General features: G+C 42.1%; 4 protein-coding genes across 5 annotated transcripts in view; 2 read left to right on the top strand and 2 right to left on the bottom strand.

Moving 5' to 3' along the window:
• Positions 1-23,598, top strand: part of LOC126927117 (6-phosphofructo-2-kinase/fructose-2,6-bisphosphatase-like) — a 179,804-nt gene that overhangs the window by 97,102 nt on the left and 59,104 nt on the right. The gene's annotated exons all lie outside the window — the stretch shown is intronic.
• LOC126927110 (uncharacterized) overlaps positions 307-23,598 on the top strand; it is a 332,444-nt gene continuing 309,152 nt past the window's right edge. Inside the window, exon 1 of one of the 2 annotated variants that reach the window (XM_050743444.1) lies at positions 307-808. The gene's annotated coding sequence lies outside the window, so the exon portion shown is untranslated. The remainder of the gene's footprint in view (positions 809-23,598) is intronic. The other variant, XM_050743445.1, reaches the window with a different exon arrangement.
• LOC126927160 (uncharacterized) lies at positions 17,328-18,566 on the bottom strand. Its single transcript, XM_050743474.1, has one exon. The coding sequence runs from the start codon at positions 18,564-18,566 to the stop codon at positions 17,328-17,330; it is 1,239 nt and encodes a 412-aa protein (XP_050599431.1).
• Positions 18,582-21,173, bottom strand: LOC126927159 (uncharacterized). Its single transcript, XM_050743473.1, has one exon. The coding sequence runs from the start codon at positions 21,171-21,173 to the stop codon at positions 18,582-18,584; it is 2,592 nt and encodes an 863-aa protein (XP_050599430.1).

Here is a 23,598-nt window from a genome sequence, read left to right as displayed (position 1 = left end):
CATACGACACTGATATCTATTTAAATCGTGTTTTATTTATAGTCACCACTCCTATTACAAGTGGAGATCACAGATTCGTGAAACCGTGGCCTGGTTTCGTGGTAATTTCGGTGTAATAGCTAAAGATCTAGCTGACACGAATCGAGAAATTCAAAGAGAACGAGCGAAAAAGCGTAATGCGTTTCAATGAGAAAAACAAACGATGAAAAAAGCCATTATTTCATCCGGTATTTCCGCAGGTGGCATTTTTTAATTTCGTTTGCATATTGCATTTCCATGCAATTTTTTATGACGACTGTTGCATTGCATAACGCACAGTAATCCGATGCTTTCGTTTTCGATAGATAAGAAATAAATAACGTTTCCCATCGAATGTTTCGCAACCTGATTACCGATTGAATTGCTATTCAATAACATCGTTACCTATCGAATATATCGAACATGGTGTGATTGTACGAGTAAATAATATCAATTAGATGAAACTCATATTACTAGTGTTCCATTTAATCGATTTACCTTGGCGCTGTTCTTCGACGCTTGGTGCCATCGTATCAGCGCACGGCGCAGTCTCCTTTTGTATAGTCGACGTATTGATAGCGTTCACCGCTTGTGTTACGATCGATTTGTTCGTTTCTTCTTGGAAAAAGCCGGCTTGCAGTGCAAGTTTCCTCACGGCCAGACAGTAACCCAGAATCGGTGCCGCCAACAGGTCGAGACAGGCGGTAACCCAGGGCATAACCCGACGATGAACTATTCAAATTGGGATCTTTGGTTTCCCTTCCCTTCCAAGGAAAACACAAGTCAACAGGTAGACCAGTCGAGAAGTCGATAATTACAGGAAGAGAATGAAAGTGATCCTGGTAACGCTTTTGCTTGAAATATCCAGCAAACAAGAGCCCTCTATTTGTATAAAATACTCGGAAACAGTGATCTATTGCTAGTCTCCTTTTTACCCGTTTTGCTGCTCAATCTTCGGCTAGAGTTCTTCCGAAAAATGATCGCTAATTGTGTGCCGTATTATGGACAACAGGTCCTCCCTCGTTCCAATTTGCTTGATCCTCACCTCTGGAGCCAGTTTGCGTGCTTCTTTGCCTATGCTCGAAGAAAAGCCCAGTTCTCCGATTTTGTCCTCTTCTTTGGTTAAATCTTCTTTTACCCTCGATTCACTTGATTGTTTGATCGTCGACGATCTATCTATCACGTTACGATGTACCTTTATAAATATTGTCGATACAGACGTTGTCCGACTCTGCGCACGCGCTGCCACAAGTATATGCTAGTAGTTTACATAATCACGGTGCTGCCTCACCGTTTTCCAGCACACTGGTTTTCCCTTCTCGCCACCACTTCAACTCTGCTTTGGTTATGTATATTTATATGTAAGGAATTCCTTACCCTTTTTAGCTCCTTTTCTCTCCCTTTACCGCCCACGACAACGTGGTTTCACACGGACAATCTGTGGAGTTGCCTCTGCAGAATCAGTTCTCGTACAACCGGTTTACCAGATTAATTTTATCCACCAAAGACCTTCGAATATAACTGTCGACTCTCTATTGTCTGATTCTAATCTCTGCGTTTGTTGATGTTTTGTTCACTGTATGTTGCGTGCAAATCCGCCTAATCCGGTTCTGTAACTGAAGTTATACGAAAGTGTTTAAAAGTCAAAGTGAAAACGAAGTAAAATTGTGAAGTGAAAACGGTCGTCTCTAGTCAGATCGAGGTGGTACTAGCGACTGATATTCCCCCATTTGCTGCAGCTTTTAGCAACATCGATCCGGACCTGGTAGGCTCCCTCTGTTGAAACTGGCCAATCAACGATTCGCTTACCCCACTACTAGTATACAGCAATCATATTGGGGACACGTCGAATGTATTTACGTTTGAGGACAAAACGACGATATTTACTGGGCCACTGCAACCTTAGACAATGCGACTTTTTACATAATATTTTACAAATCTGCGTGAAAATATCAACAGCGGTCATGGAGGAATCTGGTAGAATCTTTATTATATAACATCGTACAATGTCTCAACTATAATTTCGACAGACGCGAGCTACGTTCCACCAAATTTGAATCACCGTTATAGTGCTCTTTACGTTTATTTTGGTCGATTAACTATAATCGCTTTACTTAGACATTATTATAGACATTACTTAGACATTGTATTATAAAAACTAGTCTAATTTGGACCATGAACGTATTAATTCTTGAAACGATGACAACATAGAATTTCGTTCTTAAGTGTACAATTGTACACGCCTTCAGTTCACACGAACTGATACCAGAATCATTCTTTCCTCTCGTTCCATCATTGGACCTTATGCCTCATAAATTGTTACCGTAACGTATCACGTAATTCATAATTGCACGGCTTAAGCATTTTACTCTTGCTTCCTGGGTAACAGTTTCGACGTCACCCAAGTATTATTTATTGCAGGCAATAGATTAGATAATACATGATTCGGACTGAAAACAGGATTGCAATAACAAATGATAATTATTTACAATCTACTTGGATGAAAAGATGCAAGCTTTGAATATCATTTCTTTTGCAATTATGCGACGATTGAAATAATATTTGCTTTGATCGGTATCTAACGTTCACAAATCGACTTTCTCATTTTTCTTCGTTCGTTAACCGACCAAAGTCCACGTTTGTTTCTTCTATTTCTCCGATGATATTTAGCGAACATGAGCGGTCAGACTCGTGTACTTCACATTCAGCGTCATTTAATTCAGTCGGTGAATGGTAACGCGTTATTACCCTGTGAAATTGCAGCAGGTACAGTCTAATACGGCATAAATTATGGAAATAGTTCGCACACTGATGTGGATTTGAATCATACGATTTCTTAGAATTGATTCTATAAGTTTGATTATAATGTATGTTTATTGCTGCGTCTAGTTTATTGAAAAGTACACATTTTTATGTGACAGAAGATCTGTAATCATACGATTTGCGTAATTATCGGAGAAATGAATCAGAGTATCTTGTGATTTATATAGATAGCTAAAATTAAGGCAGTCGTTATCGTTGTATATGAAAAATATTATTATCTGTTAGGGGATGATGAATGATTTGAATGAATTCGTGGAAGATCTAAATTAGTCGAGGAAACATTGGCTTTGGAACAATTTTCCTATATTGTCTTGTTGCCAAATAAAACGTGCATTGTACAGGTTGGAAATTTTTCCTGAAATTAATGATAGTTTTGTCTCAAACTTTTTTTTAAACCTAGCATAATGCAATATTTTCTACAGTTGCATAAACGTGACATTTGGTACACGTGATTCACGCATACTTTCCGCCGACGCGAGTTTAGTCTGTGTTGCAATTTTTTGCAGTAATACAACACTTGTTCGAGGCTGTGAGTTAGCATAGCTTTTGCTGAATACTTATCGTCTACAAACAAGAAAGATTTTTGCACACGTCAAATACGTCCGTGACTTTCATCACGATATGGGAGATTCCGACTTTTCTTTGCATACGCAAAACGATATCAGAATATTAAAATCCACGAATTTCCTTACACGTGATAAACGTGTGCCTCGAACGGCGCGTGATAAAATGATGATAGAGGTCATGAACGATCGAGGGTAGCATGAAATGAACTCTAAGTTCTATAACTAAATCGGCACACATGAATCGTTAACGTAACTCAATTGAGAAGAGAGCGTCGAATCGTCTAGAAACACTCGTACTCCTGTTCCAAAAGCGTTAGTGCCAAGAAGGTGCGCTTTGTCGTTCAATTATTATAAATAGAATAATGCTCCCAACCATCCGTTGTATTATCGCGTTGTTAAGTTACTTGTAAAGTCTACTGATTCTTTCGAATATCGTTTTAAGGCTCTTAGTTTCCATATAGTACTATTTTTGCAAGCATTTGTAAAACGTTATCGATGAAATCCAAGATTATCTTATTTTTGGAATCTCGAGCGATATTTAAATCGCTCGAGATTACTCTAAATATATTTTGACATAGTAAAAATAAATTTTAATTCAAATTTCCCGCATAACGCCACTTTTTTAATTGCTAGTTTCCATCTGAACACGGAAGATGGCAGGACGGTTCCTAATCAATACAAATTGATTGTTTGATGCGTATGAAGCTGTTTTACCTTTCCCTACGATAGTGGCGCTGCGTGATATTCTCAATGTTATCATTCATCATATCGATATAATGTGGCGTTTACACTTTGGACACTTTTTGAAGCGACTGTGTTGTGTTTGAATGCGATCTGCGATTTAAACGAAGAAAGATTTCTTGCAAAAGGTACACAATATCATCATATTTTTGTGTGTATTATTCTTTTATACTGAACTTTTCCCCTGCATGGAAATGAAGAATTTGTAGGTTATGTTATCTATTGTATTTACATATATCGCGTAGTATGATAAATATATAAATCATATGTATATGTTTTTACTTGTATGTTGGAATATATTACTTAATTTTTGTTTAAACATTGTTATAGTTGGTTGGGCGTCGTGGCAAAATGTTCAAGGCTTCGGAGAACCTCCTACAGTAAAGTCACAAATTTTGAACCTTATTAGGTCCATACGAACGGTGGCACGAAGTAATTACAAACAAATTATTTTAATTCGTTTGATAATAAATTTAAATATAACACAAATATGTTGTTTGTTGCAGTTCCATTGATATTCCTAAATATCGTAACAATAATTGTGAATAATTGGTGCTTGGGTGAAAGAAACGATTGATGGTGTAAATAAAAGGACAATGAGCTGTGAAAAGTGATGTACATAAACGCAAAATTACATTCTTTTATTTTTACCTTTGTATCGAAGAGTAAAGTATTTTTTATTATATCGTGTTTCAGCATATTTTTGTACTGCAAGTATTTTAAAAGATAGCAGTATTTATATATGTTGTTTCTATCTATATCACTTCTTATTTATTTTTATATTATTTTATAAGCTTCCAATTGTTTAATTATGTTGGATACGTTTTACATATTTTTCTAATCATCGTAGTGAAGACAAAAAATTCTTCATACGATAATGCAGTAATACACAACAAACCTTTTATCATATCAAAATACATATATTTCCATATATACTTAAATATTTATCTAAAATATCATTCATCATTTCGAACTTTTTAGAATATTTCTTTCCACGTTATCTAGCAGTTCCTGTTCCATCTGCACTAAACATCTGCTTTTTCCTACACTAAACAGCATCTACTTACTTCATTTTGCCAATGTCTACAAATAAACTTGAAACAACCGTCGAAATTCATATTGCAACATCAACTCTATAAAAGGAAGTTTGTCATGCGACATCAACATGTAACTGTAAGTTGCAATTTAGTTCCATTTTTTTTTATCGACGCCAACAATTGAAAATCTCATACTTCGTTAGGAGAATCGTCAAAGAATTGAATATCTTTTTACTTTTATTTTTTTTTCGAAATTCTATTTACTCAAGACACGTGCTCGGAACTTGTTTCATTTTCTCAATTAGTCATTTACATTTTATTCTTCAAAGTACGGGGAAATTCATGGTGAAGAGATATGGCGAACTTCCGCTACAGGACGTCTCTTTCCGTTAAGTGTCTTCGAATGTACTCTCTCACGGGTAATTTAAATCATAAATCAACAGACGAACGTACTGTAAATTATGTTCGACTTGGTGTGAGGTGTAAGTAGTTGGACAGGATGCTCATGTCTGTTTGTCTTCGTATCTTCATAGACGACGCGATGGCGCACGCGGGAAGCCAATGATTTTCTCGTAACTTTCTCCCCTTCTTCGCTTTCTCGGGGTGGAAGTAACATATATACATACACATCTCCGTGCAATCAATAAACAAGTGTCATGTTGACTTTGCATTCTGTCATTAGCTACCAACAACTCAATTTTTGTCACATTTCAGCAACGTGCAACAAATTTCCTAATTTCTTAACTTCTTATTGCCAACTTTAAAATCTTATATCTATCTTTAAAGGATCAATTTATTTTCCTCGAGTTATACCTTGAAATATAGATACATGTCTCACGTCTAAAATAGATTCACTAAACACGGAAAATCGCCACTGAAACGCACATTTGTTTACGTCCGCTTAATCATATATTCAAAACGATAAATAGAATGGTTTAACTATTTCAATTTCCTCCGTTAGATTTAATTTATAGTGTCCATTAATCTTGGACGCCTTCGCGGTCGATTGGAACGGAAATCGTGAGGCGATATAACGACTGGATCACTTCTGGCTGATCTCCTTCACCGTAATAGTCATAGAAGTGATAAACACGTTTGTGCAATCGAATCCCTGCCATTTACACAATTTCTGAGCACGTATGGGCCCATCAAAATTGCACCGCTTTTTTCTCTCGTGCAAGTTCCACAATTGCAAGTACGACCTGCATTCCCTGGACTCTTTCGTGTAATGCTTGTCCAAGTTACATAACCGACCCTCATCAGAGAATCTCTCTTTCCTTCTTTTTTTAATTTTTTCTTGCGAATGGCTGAAGCTGCTCGATTAGCTGCGCTGATACACGGCAGTGCCTATTCCATTTTTCGTAGAATACAAACTTGTTGCGTAACCTTTCCAACTTGTATGCGCACGTGCGTGCTGAACAACGTGGAATGTATATGTGTGTTCACAAGATACCAGAAACCATTAGAACCGCTAAAGATATAATTTGAAGAAAAGAGGAAGAGGAAAGAGATATTCCTGGAACTTTCTTGATTTCTTCCGTTCTTCTTTGTTTTTCTTTTCAAAACCTGTGAGAGAATGTTGTGCAAGTTTGTTATCTATCGATCATAGTTGTTTATGCAACTCATCAACATGTTTATCGACGCAATTGAATAAATAGACTTGAATAAAAATGTAGAGATTTTCTTCGCTCATCAAATACTATATTATGATTACTGTATTTTAGGTATTTTCTATATTTATCTATTGTTACGTCCAGTGACTCAGAATCCATTCCCCGGTCGAGGCGGCCATTAGCTATGCAAATATAATTAGCTGGACCACAATAATCCTAAGGAACTATTATAAAACTAAACATTTATATTTTACCATTAGGGCCCTTAATTGTTATAAAATATATGCAAGTCGAGACGTTCCTTATGATTATTACTGCACAAGGTAAAAATGGGAAGGTCGGGGTTTTTTTCATGTTCAACATTCCTTTCCACCCACAAGCGACCTCACTAGGCGACCAACACTCAGCAATAGTTTTCCTCTGCGATAACATCGTCACCGAACTTCACTGGTTTCTGCCTTCATTCGGAAAGTGAGGGAAATTGGCGTTACTGTTAATTGGTCAATTTCCATGTTGGTGGTTAGGGAAGGGTGCTAGTCGCCCTTAAAAGAAAGTTCGAGAAGAGGAAGCGTCGTTCGTGAGAAAATAGATTTCTCCTATTTTCTCGTAGTTGGGACGAGGACTGTTTGTCGGTTTGAAGGACTTTAGTTAAACAGATCTTAAGATTTATAGCAGGTCCTCGGGCTAGCTGAACATGTACTGTGGAGACGCGTCGACATCTGGTAATCATCTTACTCGAAGAATAGAGTCTGCGTGTGGCGAGCCACGGGACAGAAATCGTTGAAATGCTTACCGTCGTGCCCCGTCCTAAGTATTTCTTTTAAGGAGAGCTATAGAGTTACTTCATGCCTTTGTTAGACAAAACGTTCATCCCTTGACCGCGGCTACGTTCGGCGACTGGTTGTCGCCTCGAGCCCAAGCTCACTATCATAAACCTCGAACAATCGGAGCGACATTTGTTTAATCTAAATTACGACATTACGGTATTCCCGAGAATCCAAGGAGAGGTTCCGGTGTTTTTCCATCTCCGACACGGCCATTCTGACTATCACACGTCCTCGGGTGCAGCTACAAGATTGAGTCTTTCTAACATTAGGTTCGGTACAATTAGCATTGTTTACAATTTAACTTAATGTCTAAATAAGCTGAGGGTCCAGTGTAACAACAAAATTTTGTTCGGAGGTTTGACAACAAAAGGAATAGAAGAGAACATGAATTAGTAACGTTGTAACTAGTATTAATTAGTATTAATTAGTATTAATTAGTTGTAATTAGTATTGGAAGTGCTAGTTGCATCCTGTGGGTTATCAGTCGGGTCATAACGGCGAAATGGACCAGTCTCGATTTCGCACCCCAATGGATCTCGTTTTTCTAGATCGCACGACCGCACCAAACTTCGTAACACTATAGCTCATGGTGCGCGTGAACACATCACTTGCCCCTTAGTTGAGCTTCATAACTCTATAACTCGTGGTGCGCGTGAACACATCACTTGCCCCTTTACCGAGCTTCATAACACTATAGCTCATGGTGCGCGTGAACACATCACTTGCCCCTTTACCGAGCTTCATAACTCTATAGCTCATGGTGCGCCTGAACACATCACTTACCCCTTTATCGAGCCTCATAACACTATAGCTCATGGTGTGCGCGAACACATCACTTGCCCCTTTACCGAGCCTCATAACACTATAGCTCATGGTGCGCGTGAACACAGCACTTGCCCCTTTACCGAGCTTCATAACATACTCCGTAAGGTGCTACGGTCTTTGTGCTAAGGATCTTCCGAGATCGAGGTACTCATGTCGTCGTGGTCACTGTTATTGCCGTCACTACCGACGTCCAACTCAGCGGAAACGCGACTGTCCGGCATTTTTCTTAATCTGTCATGACTGTCTTTATAGGATCGTTTGCCGTCTAGCGTTTTTAAAATATATCTATCTCCTTCCAAAATCTCTGTTATTACGAATGGACCCTTGAATTTCGGCTCTAGCTTGGTTTGGTTTCTTTCCTCGTTTTTGCGTAGTACGAAATCGCCGAGGTTAAACCTAACCACTTTAGCTTTGTTTCTATCAAATCTTTCCTTGTTGTACTGGGCTTTACTCTCTATGTTCTATACAGCCTGCTGTCTTACATCGGAGATATTAACTTCCTTTTCTTCGATATTGTCGGGTAGCAATAGGTCGTACGGTCTCGCTGTTCTACCGATTAGTAGTTGTAAAGGGCTCGAATTAGTCACGCGGTTGGTGGTGCAGTTCAACGCCAGCTGTATTTCCCCAATCGCGTCTTGCCACGGCCGCCCGGTCGTTTCTACTGTCGTGAACGTATTTTCAATGTACGCATAACACGCTATACCTGTTTATTGGCTCTATCATCGGTCGCTATCAAGTGAACTTTAATTCGTTTGCTTTCGCAGAATTCTCGAAATTCATTACCCTTAGAACATCTTTCCTGATCTGCTATTATCCGGCAGGGACTTCCGAATAAAAATATAGCGGGTTTAAGCGCTTTAATGGTGTTACGGGAATCTATCTTACGAGTATGATGCAGGTATACGAATTTAGTGAACACATCGATCAAAACAATGACGTACTCCTTTGAATCGCTTTTACCACTCAACTTGCCTGTTATGTCCATGTGGACCGTATGCCAGGGTATGCTGGTCTTAGGTATAGGATGTAGTTCGGCTTGTATCTTACCTGAACTAGCTTTCGAAACTTGACAAGCATGACAGTTCTCAATGAATCGGCGAACGTACTTCGCTATCCCTTCGAACCAGTAATACTCGTACAGTTTCTCGAGCGTTTTCTCCCAACCTAAGTGCATAATTGACTGGTGCACATGGTTAACAACAGACTAACTAAAACCTCCTAAGACTATAGGTAAACAGAAAGTCCTGCCTTTCCTTTGTATCCTACGGTAAAGAGTACCGGACCGTAATTCGTATGTATTCGCGATGTCTCCCGCGAGCTCATCGTTTTACAATTCCTTGACGATTTCCAAGGTTTGAGAATCACAACGTTGTCCCGCTAATAGCCAATCTTCCGAAATTTCGGCCAGTCAACTATTTTCTCTTTGATTTTGTCGAATTTAATAGGGTCAACGCCTGTAGGGTTTCGCGACAAGAAATTTGTGAGCCGTCCGTTTACTTTCCCGATACATAATGTCAAAAATAAAAGTCTGCAAGTAAGCCCATCACCTATGGTCCCTGTCATTTAAATGTACTTTATCACTCGATGCTTTCAACGAGTTGCAATCCGTGACGACAAGAAATTCCCGTCCCTATAGATAGTGACAGAAATGTTTTACGGCGTTTACGATAGCTAATGTATTGAGTTCATAGGAGTGATATCTGGATTCCGCGGGGCTGGTTCTTTTACTGTAATACTCTATTACCTTGTTCTTACCTTCGGCTTGATGCGTCAAAATCACCCCGTAACTCTCCGAGCTAGCGTCAGTATGTAGTTCTATCGGGTAATTGGGGTTGAATATCGTTAGCACCGGCGCGTCGGTCAGGGCGGAAACTACCTGTTGTCTTATTTTCTCGTGTCTATCTGTCCAAGTTATATTTCTGTTATCTGAGATGAGCGCATACAGGGGTTTCATCGTCTGTGAGAATTTAGGGATGAATTTTCGGAAGTACGGAGCTAACCCTATGAACTGCCTGAACTGTGTAACGTTCGTTGGCACAGGTGAAGAACTTAAGGTGTGTATTTTACCCGGGTTAGGACGAACTTCTCCGTTATGAATTACATATCGCAAATAGAGCACCGATGTCTTTAGAAAAGAACGTTTCGCAAAATTAAAAGAGAATCCGGCTTTTACGAGGGTATCTAATACGGTGTTCAATCTTTCTAAAGCTTGATCTATCGAGTTGGCAATAATTAGGACGTCATTGAAATAAATAACAACGTACGAATGAGCGAGGTCACCTAAGGCCTTGCGAATGACCCTCCGAAAGACGGACGGTGCAATTTTTCAGTCCAAACGGCATCGTTATCTACTCATATTGTCTCTCGGAGTAACGAACGCTGTAAACTCCGTTGGATTAAGATAAATAGAAATTTGGTAAAACCCGCTGGCCATATCCAGGCTAATAAAATATCTCGCCTCTTGCAATCTCGCGACTTGATCCGCAATAAGGAGTAAGGGTACCGATCCGCGACGATACTTTGATTTAGATCTCGGGGATCCACTCGTAATCTATCTGAGCCGTTTTTTTTTCTTCACGAGTTACGGCTCGCTAATGGCGAATTACTAGGCCTTATAATCTTTGCTTTAATTAGAACGCTTGTTATCTCACGTACCGCTCTCCGCTCCTCCTCGCTAAGTCTATAAGGACTTCCTCCTACGGTGGTGTTAGGATCAATTAATCGTATTTCTAACCGGCCTGTATTTACGCAAATACGTAGGGAATCCGTAACGAATGAATCTTTGAATTTGTCGAGAAGAGAAATTGATCGACTTTTATTATTACCATGTACATCAGTGTCAGCTTCATTAACGACGATCTCGTTTGCAGTGGTTTCATTACAGACATTAATTATTTTTGTTTTACACATAGCGAGGCTATTTTGTGTAATGTTACGTCAAAACCCAGACTTAGAGTTCCGCAACTAATCGCGATATATTTTAGATAACTATCAGCAAGGACATGAGAAATTATTTTCGATGTAAAAATCATTAATACACACGATGAACAAATGGGAGGCGTATGTTTAATACAAGTATTTCCTACTCCTCGCATTACTAATATGTCAGTCATTCTTTTGCCAGAAATCTCGAGGCCACGGACTCTTTAATTAGTGAACGCTCGGCTCCCGAATCGGAGTAAAATGGAAACGACTCACCCAGATGACTTGTTCTACCCGATGATGCTTCCAGTACGTAGAAGTCGACTCGCCACTCGTTATTGAAATTACGGTTTCCTTTCATAATTAGGTTGACAGTTGCGCCCCGTGCAGCCGGGTCGGAACGTGCGATTTTAAGGGTTAAAACGTGGTAGCGAAAACTTGTTAGGTTTCACACTCGATTTTGCACTAGCGACTGGGTTACTCGCGCACGATGGTCGTAAATTCTAACACTGTTATAATCGGCACTGATCCCACTTCTGATGTCGGATTGGCGTTACGATTAGAGTTAGGGTTAAGGGCGTAAAACGAATCCCTATTGACACTAGACGTGATCATTATGCAATAGAGGAGATATTTACCAGTGCAAACACGACCATGATGGAATTGGACAAGTAATCGCGATAATTTGATACTCGAAAAGCTAATGACGATGATCCTAGGCTCAATAACGAATCCACGGTCAACGGGATGACGAACTCTACTCTTCTTTAGCGTCTAAGTTGTACTCAATGTTAATGCATGAGGCAATCACTACGTATCTGAGAGTTACTTGAATCGTCTTTGAGATCGTACCGGAGAGTGGTTCTCCATCACGGTAACGCTGTCGAGGAAAACTATGACGGGTGTGCCTAAGGGCACGAAATCATCGGATTCCTGGAGAAAAGCCTTCATTCGGAAAGTGAGGGAAATTGGCGTTACTGTTAATTGGTCAATTTCCATGTTGGTGGTTAGGGAAGGGTGCTAGTCGCCCTTAAAAGAAAGTTCGAGAAGAGGAAGCGTCGTTCGTGAGAAAATAGATTTCTCCTATTTTCTCGTAGTTGGGACGAGGACTGTTTGTCGGTTTGAAGGACTTTAGTTAAACAGATCTTAAGATTTATAGCAGGTCCTCGGGCTAGCTGAACATGTACTGTGGAGACGCGTCGACATCTGGTAATCATCTTACTCGAAGAATAGAGTCTGCGTGTGGCGAGCCACGGGACAGAAATCGTTGAAATGCTTACCGTCGTGCCCCGTCCTAAGTATTTCTTTTAAGGAGAGCTATAGAGTTACTTCATGCCTTTGTTAGACAAAACGTTCATCCCTTGACCGCGGCTACGTTCGGCGACTGGTTGTCGCCTCGAGCCCAAGCTCACTATCATAAACCTCGAACAATCGGAGCGACATTTGTTTAATCTAAATTACGACATTACGGTATTCCCGAGAATCCAAGGAGAGGTTCCGGTGTTTTTCCATCTCCGACATGTATATACATGAAAAAGAGTACTCGATAAATTTCGTCATTTGTTTAGCTATTTCATATTTTTCCTTTGAACAATCAGATGAATATGGAAGATGATAGTTTCACAGTGTATAAAGAAGTTGTTTGGTAGTGTTTGAGCAACGAAGAACATCCTATGAAAGGCTCCAAGCCTTTTCACGCAATATCTCCTCCACGTTTTTACTATTAACGCCTTCCGCTCTCTCGATAGTATTTTTTTTTTTATTGTCCACGATATCTCGCCGACATCAAATATTTATTTTTCTTCTGTAATGTGTTACACGCTCTCTTGCGCAAAATCAGCTCGATTAAACACAACGACGTTAGCAGGAATACGGAGAAATATCCAGCTTGATGATTTAATTTAGCTGTAGCATAGCGTTCGCGACTTATTCTTCATTAAGGCGTGTTTAATTGCACCAGGCTCGCATTGTGTCCGAGACGCTGGCTGATTACTTAATTCTAGCACACGTTACTCAATTGCTAATTACCCGAGCCGCGGAACTCCTGGCGATCCTAAATCGAAATTGTTTCGAAAGCCACAAGAATTTCCTATTTCATGAGAATTTCCATATTATCGATTTAATCATACCGCTTTCAAACAGTGCAATAAGATCATCATAAAAGACAGACATTCCCATTGAACATTATGGATTTCATAAGGCAGGCACATCAGCTCTTCTAATGGAGGAAATTCTAGCGCCTGACTTCAATAAGTCTGTTACGTGTACCGATTGCACAAACAACGAAATCTGAACACGCGTAAGCGATTTCACGAGGCGTATCGCGGCTCGTTGTTCAGCGTCTAAACGTTTCCATTGGCTACGGACTTACGTACGTCGAGTCACAGTTGAAAAATTTCCTGTAAATTTCTGATAACACGGAATACTATCTCGTCGAATTGATTTATAAAATTCGATTGACGTTAATAGTAGAAATTTTCTGATCGGTTATTATTTGTTTTTCAAAAATACATTATCCGAGATAAAATTGAAACCTCGAGACAAAATTTCTGTCAACACAAGATACTATTTCGTCGAATCGTCTGTAAAATTCTAATGACGTTCGTTAGAAATCTTCTAACTGATTATTATTTGCTTCTCAAAGGTACGACATTATTCGGTAATAATTCAAAATCAAGAGTACACTACGTGCGCACGTAGTAGAGTCTCGCTTATTGATAGCGCGCTTATTGATAATAATTCCTCTCTCATTTTCGATAATAGGCGAGAATAGGCAAAATTTAATTAGAATTATCGGAACTTTAATTATTGCACTTACGGAGTTTTATAACAATTATGGATTTTTATCTATTTTCAAGCTGAGCTAACGGTATATGTATAAGAGGATAACAAAGAGATGACGATATTCTTGCGCGCACTTTAACAAGCAACTTGAAACGACTTGGATACTATGGACCAACAGCGATCTAATGAGATTTTCGCTGCTTATACCTTCACGTACGCTATATAAAACCGCCATCAATAAAAATTCACGATTCACGGAAAGAAAGAGAATATAAAGGAGTGCATTTCTGCCGTGTGAAAAACGTTAACGGCGGTGCTGGGTGACCTCGTTAACCGAACACGTGGATTTTCGTGGTAATACCTTTTTCTATCGTGCCTGCATAATTCCACCGTAATGAGTGGCTTTGATGCTTATAATTCCACCGGTATCGCTTCCGATAGCAGAGTTTCCAGCTAACGATACTTCTCTTCGCTTTGACCAAATGTTTCATTCCATCATAATCCTTAACAAAGTCAATGTGGAAATTTCATCAGAGAAGAGAACCTTGAAATTTCTTAATTCCGTAGAAAACAGTATCAATTGTGCGTTACTAAATTCCTACGCGAATAGGTACAGTATCGTAGAAAATATGAGTAGGAGGAGCTTGAGTGAAACTTTGGTTGTTAATGGCATCGATAGTAGATGTGTCGCTATGTTTCCTTTGAGTTTAGTGTTGCAAAAGCACCAAGATTATAGGAATTTAGAGAGGATTATCCGGACAAAGACGACTATATAGAGACAGCCTTAACGTAGAGGAAGGAAATAATAATGACCCGAAAAATAATTATCATTAAATTAAAAATAAAGCAAACAAATTACATCTGTACTTAAAAACTATCTATTTATATCTTAAAAAGGTCTAGTATTTACCGCGTAACCGATAGTTAGACTAAAAAGAAAATTCATAATAATCACTACTCTTGTTGTTGTTACACGAGACAATCTCACCTTAAGATATTTAACCAATTTCATAGCAATAAAAATAATGGTTGGAACGAAAATGTCCTAAAGGATGTAACACAATTGAAGGATATTCAAAGGAATTGTGCGAGCATTTTATGCGGTTAATTTAATCAAGTAGGCGCCGACATAAATCCAGGCGAGCGCATTCTCGCGAATGTCGTGGAAAAAGGAATACTCTCGAGTATTTCAGGCACTATAGGCAAGGGTCTTTTGTGAGCTGCATAATAGTAAAAGCATACTTGATAATTGGCGTCCCTCGATCCACGAAAGACAATGCAAACTCGTGTTTACACACGAACATGTACACAATTCTTTGGCAAAGGAATTTAAGCAAATTTATGCCTGTAAATGATAGTTCACGCGAATTGACGATTCATCGCCTCTCGAGCGCAATTGATATCGTTCCAAGGTAGCCATTGTTGACTCGTTACATTCTCGAAATTTCTCTCCCGATTTTATCGCCTTAGCAATGTGTACGTTGGCAATAATGCACCTTTTTCCAAAAAAACATGTCGTTGGGGGCCAATTAATCTGACGTCATTCAGCTTTGAGACAATTTACGATAAGTGTAGTAGGTGAAATACAATTCAGTAGGGTCGTAAAGCGTTAAGCAAGGTCACTAATTGATCTAACTACAATTAAGGCCGTACGTAAGAGTCTGCCCCAGATTTTAAAAATTTATATCATCGCCAGTGGTTCAACGACGTGTCATAAAGTTGGAGTTTTCAATATAGAAATTACTCGAAAATATTATTCTGTTTTTAAATAAATAAACTTTTTGGAAATAGAATTTTGGGAACAGAAGTAGAACTGCAGAAATAGAAGCAGGATTTCATTCACTTGGACTCTATTTGTTGGAAGGAAGTTTTATTTAATATCCGACTAACTGAACTTTTGTCGATTGAATTCACTTATCTACTATTTTACCCACTCGAGATATTCAGAACGGATGAACACAAGGTGTAATGAAACTGTTCAAACTTTGAATCATCCCTTAAACTCGAAGTGTCTCGTTTAATTCGACAGAGAGCCGGTAAACCGATCTCCGGCCACTTTAATCATCCAACAATTTCACGCTGGGATTCGCTCGAACGCCGCTATCTTTCCCGGTTGACGCGAAATCTCATTCGAAGATGGAAGAACCTTCAACCGTGTGGAACAGCAGTTGTATTTTCGAGCTATCGCGGGGTGACGCAATCGCGAGGAAACACGTCAACGGGAGTCGTAAATTCCCGTTACGATCCTAATGATCGACGCCGCGAGTAGATCGATCCCCTGATTTCCGTTAAGATAATAGGGGTGGTTGAATTAATATAACTCCGTGATTGGTAGGGTTATGATCATATTTTTCTCCAACAGCTTCGTTTAATCACACACAATAGTAACGTCGTTGAGTCTGAAGATTGCCTGGATCTTGCTCAGATTCTGACTGCCAATCTGAGAGAGGAAGGCTCGTGGGTCGTAGTAGATGTGGCGATTGATCAGATCCAACTTTGACTGAATCGAATCAACAGGATCAACCGAAAGATTGAATGAGGAGACGTCGACTGCTTGACTCCGACTGTTTGACTTGGGTGGCTTGCACTGACGACTGACTCGAACGACTGACTGATTCGTACTACTCGAACGACTAACTCGTACTACTACGAACGACTGACTCGTACGTCTACCTGTGTCAATGACGATGGAGGTTTTGAACGAAGTAAGCTGATTCGTTGTTCGTACTTTCCGTTATGAACATGAGGACACAGATCCCCGTTACCATTAGCTAAGACGTTAACGGTTGAAGTTGGGATATGGAAGCATCCTAACGGCATGACTCGTGGGAAAACCCAGATGTTTCTAATCTCTAAATGCCTGATTTTCCTTGTCATATAATTAACAATTTTTCCCGTCATAACTACCAGCTTACTCCGTAATATTTAAGAACGTTCAATAAACCTAAGGACCTTTTAAGTACCCGCTATAAACCGAAAATGCTTGCAGGATTCAAGGTTTCTGCAAGCTAATGAGAATCGGTTTATGGTGGGCCTTAGTTTTATTGAGGGTTCTCTAATGACGTTTGGGTCTGGACGGTCAGACATTAAAGTACGTCGCGCGGACCTCTTCACGCGACGTAACATCCTCCCCCCGTTGAGAGAATCCCGATCAAAAGTCCATGGATGGTATCAGGGGGAACTTTCGTCTGCGTTCTCCGCTGTTCGTGGTTGTCCGGGTTCCTCCGATTCCGGTTGACAGGGTAGTGGAATCAATCGTTTGACGCCGCGATCCAGGATGCTCGTCGCTGTCTTCACCGTGGCTGTCCGTATAATTCCGTCGGCTCCTGGGTGGACCTTAATGACGCGGCCCAAGGGCCAATGCATAGGTGGAACGTTGTCTTCTCGGAGAATTACGATTGTGCCCTCACGAATGCCATGTTTGCCCTTGTACCATTTGCTACGGCTGGTTAATTCGTTGAGATATTCTCGGTGCCATCGACTCCAAAATTCCTGCTTAAGCTGATGGATACGTTGCCAGTTAGATAAGTGGCTTGGTTGGATTGTCCTAAGATCTCGTTCCCGAATGTTGGTAAATGTGTCGCCTAACAAAAAATGTCCGGGAGTGAGGACTGGGAGATCGTTAGGATCTGTTGAGATGGGAGTAAGTGGACGGGAATTCAACATCGCTTCGATCTCAATAACCAGAGTATTGAGATGCTCGAAGGTCAAGAGTTCCGTGCCAACGGTGCGAATAAGATGCCGTTTAAATGATTTCACCGCGGCTTCCCATAAACCGCCAAAATGTGGTGAATTCGGAGGGTTGAATGACCACTGTATCTGCCGATCGGTGAGGAAGGTCTGCACCCTTTCTTGATGGTCGTCGGATTGTAATAGGAGGTGAAGTTCTTTCAACTCCCTGTTTGCTCCGACGAAGTTAGTTCCGTTGTCCGAAAGGATGGTCGCACAATGTCCTCTCCGAGAGATAAACCGGCGGAGCGCGGCAAGGAATGCGTCGGTTGTCAGATCGCTCACTAATTCGATATGAACGGTTTTGGTAGCCAGGCATATGAATATGGCGACGTACACCTTTACCCTTCGGCGATTACGATCCCTTCTCTCCTTGACATAGAACGGGCCGCAATAATCAACCCCGATGTTCGTAAAGGGCCGCGACTCGGTGATCCGTGACTCCGGCAGGTCTCCCATCAGATATTCTACTGATGGTGGATTGGCTCGGCAACAACGGACGCAGTTCTTGATGGTGCGCCATACTTGGCTTCGGCCGTCGACAGGCCAATAACGTTGTCTAATAGTGTATAGTGTGGCCTGGGTTCCGGAATGATGGTTGCGTCGATGCTCCTGGTCGATAATGAGCTCAGTCACTGATGATTTTGGCAGAATGATCGGATGCCTTTGGTGGAAGGGCATCTGTGAGTTAGTGAGTCATCCTCCGACTCGTATTATCCCTTCATTGTCGAGGAAAGGATTTAGGCGTTGGAGTTTCCCTCCCACGGACGTGGTCCGATCTTTTTGTAGTGAGCGAATCTCCTTCGAAAAATGGATGTTTTGTAGGAGTCTAAGCAATCTATTTTCTGCCGAAATGAGCTCATCTACTGTTAGAGATACTGCCCGGCTTTGCTTCTGTCTCCATCGAAAGCAGCGAGCGACGACTCTGGTTAGTTTTGACCATGACGAGTATTTTTCTAATATCGTATGGTCGACTGGGTTCGCTGCCAGGCAGGGTGACCTCTGTTGCTCAGGAATTTCGCCCGACGTAGTTGGGTTCCATGTTGGCCAATGCTCTTCGTTTTGCTGGAGCCATTCTGGTCCATTTTTCCAAATGGACGGGCGCAGGAACTCCTTGGGCGTCTGACCTCGTGAGATGAGGTCCGCTGGGTTGTCGGCGGTGGGTACATGACGCCAATCGGAGAGGTTAGTCTTGAGTTGGATCTCGGCTACTCGTTTCGCCACAAATGTTTTTAACATATGCGGCGAGGTTTTGATCCACTGGAGCACGATGGTGGAATCAGTCCAGTATACGATCCGAGAGATCTCGATCGTCAGGGCCTTCTGGATTGATGCGATCAGGGTAGCCAGACGGAGTGCTCCGCTCAGTTCGAGTCGTGGGATCGTCTGTGTTTTGAGCGGAGCGACCTTTGACTTCGCGGTGAGTAGATGGGATTGGATGGAGCCGTCGGAACTAATGGTGCGGAGATAGACGCAGGCTCCGTAAGCCTTCTCGCTGGCATCGCAAAACCCGTGGAGTTCCATCCTAGTCGCTGCTGGTATTACAGCTTTTCGTGGAAACCGGACGTTGTTTATCAACGCTAATTGGGTGTAGTACCGGCTCCATTCCGTATGCAAATCCGCGGGAAGTGATTCATCCCAGTTGATCTTTAATGACCATATATGTTGCAAAATAATCTTTGCTCGAATTATCACTGGAGCTAGCAATCCTAATGGATCATAAATTCTGGCGATCACCGAACTTATTGATCGCTTTGTAACGCGTGGGAGATCAGCTAGGGTATCGACCGAATAGAGGATTGAATCAACTTGGGACTCCCAAAAAACCCCGAGGGTTTTTAGGGTCTGAGACTCACCTAATTGTAGCTTCCGGCATTTGTCTTGTTCGGATAGCCCCTTCAGTACGTCCGAATCGTTGGACGCCCATCCTCTAATATTGAAGCCGCCTGATTGCAGAAGGTCGGTGAGCTCCTTCCGAATCGACAGTACCTCTTCCTTCGTATCAGCTCCGGTGAGGGCGTCGTCTACGTAGAAGTCTCGCTTTAATACCAGTGATGCTCGCGGGAATTGGTGTCCCTCGTCGTCTGCCAATTGTTTGAGACACCGTATGGCCAAGTATGGAGCGGCTGACAACCCAAACGTCACGGTGTTAAGTTGATAGGAGTCGATCTCACCGTCGGAATTGCGCCACAGAATTTGTTGATATTTCCTATCTTCTGGGCGTATCAATATCTGGCGATACATTTTTTCAATATCGCCAGTTAGAACATACTGGTGAGACCGGAATCTAAGTAGGATGTCGAATAGATCCTCCTGCAACTTTGGTCCGGTGAGCAAAGTATCGTTTAGCAATACTCCAGTGTTGCTTGCCGCTGATCCATCGAACACAACCCGGAGCTTAGTGGTGTCGCTTGATTCCTTGATCACGCTGTGATGTGGCAGACAATACTCGTGATTAGCGAGGTGACCAGGGTCGATCTTCGTCGCGTGACCCAAGTCTATGTACTCTTGGATCACATTACTGTACGCGATTTCGTATGAGTTATCGCGTTGGAATCGGCGGTGGAGTGATGCGAGTCGTCTCATCGCTAGTGCCTTGGTTGATCCAAGGGATGGGAGCTGGCTGTGAAATGGAAGGGCGACAATGTATCGTCCTTCGCTGGTGCGTCGGACGTGATCTCGGAAGTGTTTTTCGCATCGTCGCTCTGCCTCTGAGAGATGTTGAATCGGGGGTCCTTCGTCGATTTCCCAAAACCGCGCGAGATCAGCTTGCAGAGCCGTTGTGGAGGCGTGGAATGCATTTGTCGCGATTTGGTAAGTTGGACTCCCCCCGATTACCCAGCCGAATCGGGTTTTCTGTAAACGCAGTTCCGGCTCGTCTGGTCGCGTCAGATTAATCTGTCCGACGCACATCGAAGCAAGTGTCGTACCTGAACTCAGTAAGACATCGATCGGACCTGGCACATGAAATCGTGGATCGGCCAGATTGATATTCTTTGGTATTTCCAATGTCGAGCGATCGATGTGTTGACTTGGGATCAGGGTCGAGATAGCCGGAATGACGAGGAACGTTATTGTACGTTCATAGCTGCCGTCGGTTGACGTGATCGTAGCCGTTATGTATCGCCTTGCCGTCGTCGTTAAAGTATCGAGAACCCCAATTGGGACCGAACACTTCTTTTGTTTTATTCCAAGGGAATCGGCTAGTCTTCTAGTAATGAAGTTCATGCTGGATCCAGTATCGAGCAACGCACGGCAACGAATAGGTTGCCGTTTGTCGGTCAGCATGTTAACTTGTGCTGTAATTACTAGGTCATTGCACAATAATTTGGGATCTGATGGTCGGGTTTGATCGGTCCTTGTTGGGGTTCGGCGTGCCTGGCGTCAATTGTGTGTCTGTCTCGGACTGGTTGATGGACTTGAAGTCCGTGAAGTCCTTGGGTTGTGCTTCCTTGCGACCTTCCGAGTCTTTGACGGGGATGTCGATGATCTCCTGCTGGAAGGGGAGGAACCTTGATCTGAATTGGAGGAAGTCGACCTTACCTTTTGCCTGTCCCGATGTAGCATTGTATGATGGCGACCTCCACACACCCTACAAGACCCGGCATGACAATCCCGAGTTGTGTGTCCCGCACTCAGGCAGTTCAGACACAGGAGTGCACTTTTGACCTCCTTCAAGCGTTCACTGACGCTTTTGGCTCTGAAGGCGTCGCAATGCCAAATGGAGTGTTGGCCCTTGCAAGAATGGCAGGAATTCTTGACCCGGGATGCGGTGAATGTCTGTCCTCGTGTCTTACGCTGTCGGATTCTTTTGGATTGGTCCGGTGTTTTAATTTGTTTGATATCGGAAGGTGAGATGCCTGTGAGCGCTAGATTCTCGAGGTAATCTAGCAAATCGGTGTATTGAGGCACCTCCTTGTTGGTCAAGGTTAGCTCCCATTGTTGCCTGACGTAATCGGGTAGTTTGGAGCTGATGAGATTAAGAATGAGGCTATTCGGATGTACGGTTTGTCCCAAACTGCTTAGTGCGTCGAGGTTCTGTCTTACGACATTGGCCAAGTCTCTTAGGGCCATTGGAGAACAATGCGTCAGCTTTGAGTAGTCAATGATTGCAAATCCATGGCATGACACGATGCGTCGCGGACAATCGTACCTCTGCTTGAGAAGGCTCAGCGCCTTCGGATAGTTCTCCTCATGGAAAACTAGAGAATTCACACAACTCGCGGCTTCCCCTACTAAGGAAGCCCGCACATAATGGAATTTTTGTAAGGTGGTTAGGTGAGAGTTCATGTCGATAGTCGAGTTGAATGTGTTAAAAAATGCGTTCCAATTTTCGAATTTCCCGTCGAATGCTGGTAGCCGCATTTCTGGTAAATGCATTTTCGCTTCGGGAAAATCGGTGCCCTTTGATGGCGGCGGGATTGAAGATGGCTTTCCTTCCCGGAGATGCTGTATTCTCTCGTCCAGGGAACTGTACTGTTCCGACGCTACGCGTTCCTGAACGATATCCTCGTCCTCGATGTCGTCCAACTCGTCCTGGAGTGATAGGAATCGTTTCCACCCGGTTTTGAGTAGGGCTTGAGATGATCTCAAATATGCAAGATCTTGCATGCCTGACTGTTCGTATCTATCGATGCGGTCCCTTATAGTCGTTAACGTGCCTTCGAACAATTTATCACGTCGTTTCCTCAAGTTGTTGATCTTAGCTGGGGTCGGCATGATTCGGGATGTGGATCGACTTGAAATCTTCTTAAATTGATTACTCAGTTACGTCGGGACGCTGCCTGGTTGCGTGCCTCGACCAGTGTGTATATCTTTTGAAGGTGTTGCTCCTGACGTCGCTGACCTTAATGGAGTGATACACTTCCGCTGTTGGATTCAAAGGGAACACGTGGCACTGTGTGTGGACACTTACTTGACACTGGCACGTGATCCGGCTCGAAGGACCATGTATTTTCGAGCTATCGCGGGGAGACGCAATCGCGAGGAAACACGTCAACGGGAGTCGTAAATTCCCGTTACGATTCTAATGATCGACGCCGCGAGTAGATCGATCCCCTGATTTCCGTTAAGATAATAGGGGTGGTTGAATTAATATAACTCCGTGATTGGTAGGGTTATGATTATATTTTTCTCCAACAGCTTCGTTTAATCACACACAATAGTAACGTCGTTGAGTCTGAAGATTGCCTGGATCTTGCTCAGATTCTGACTGCCAATCTGAGAGAGGAAGGCTCGTGGGTCGTAGTAGATGTGGCGATTGATCAGATCCAACTTTGACTGAATCGAATCAACAGGATCAACCGAAAGACTGAATGAGGAGACGTCGACTGCTTGACTCCGACTGTTTGACTTGGGTGGCTTGCACTGACGACTGACTCGAACGACTGACTGATTCGTACTACTCGAACGACTAACTCGTACTACTACGAACGACTGACTCGTACGTCTACCTGTGTCAATGACGATGGAGGTTTTGAACGAAGTAAGCTGATTCGTTGTTCGTACTTTCCGTTATGAACATGAGGACACAGATCCCCGTTACCATTAGCTAAGACGTTAACGGTTGAAGTTGGGATATGGAAGCATCCTAACGGCATGACTCGTGGGAAAACCCAGATGTTTCTAATCTCTAAATGCCTGATTTTCCTTGTCATATAATTAACAATTTTTCCCGTCATAACTACCAGCTTACTCCGTAATATTTAAGAAC

Source organism: Bombus affinis, unplaced genomic scaffold (assembly GCF_024516045.1).
Source record: "Bombus affinis isolate iyBomAffi1 unplaced genomic scaffold, iyBomAffi1.2 ctg00000075.1, whole genome shotgun sequence".
Taxonomy (NCBI): domain Eukaryota; kingdom Metazoa; phylum Arthropoda; class Insecta; order Hymenoptera; family Apidae; genus Bombus; species Bombus affinis.
The sequence above is the reverse complement of the archived record's forward strand: the minus strand, read 5'-3'. Positions and strand labels throughout refer to the sequence as shown.

Coding starts and splice junctions, on each gene's coding strand:
- LOC126927160 (XM_050743474.1), bottom strand. CDS start 18,566: ATGCCCTTCCACCAAAGGCATCCGATCATTCTGCCAAAATCATCAGTG.
- LOC126927159 (XM_050743473.1), bottom strand. CDS start 21,173: ATGCTGACCGACAAACGGCAACCTATTCGTTGCCGTGCGTTGCTCGAT.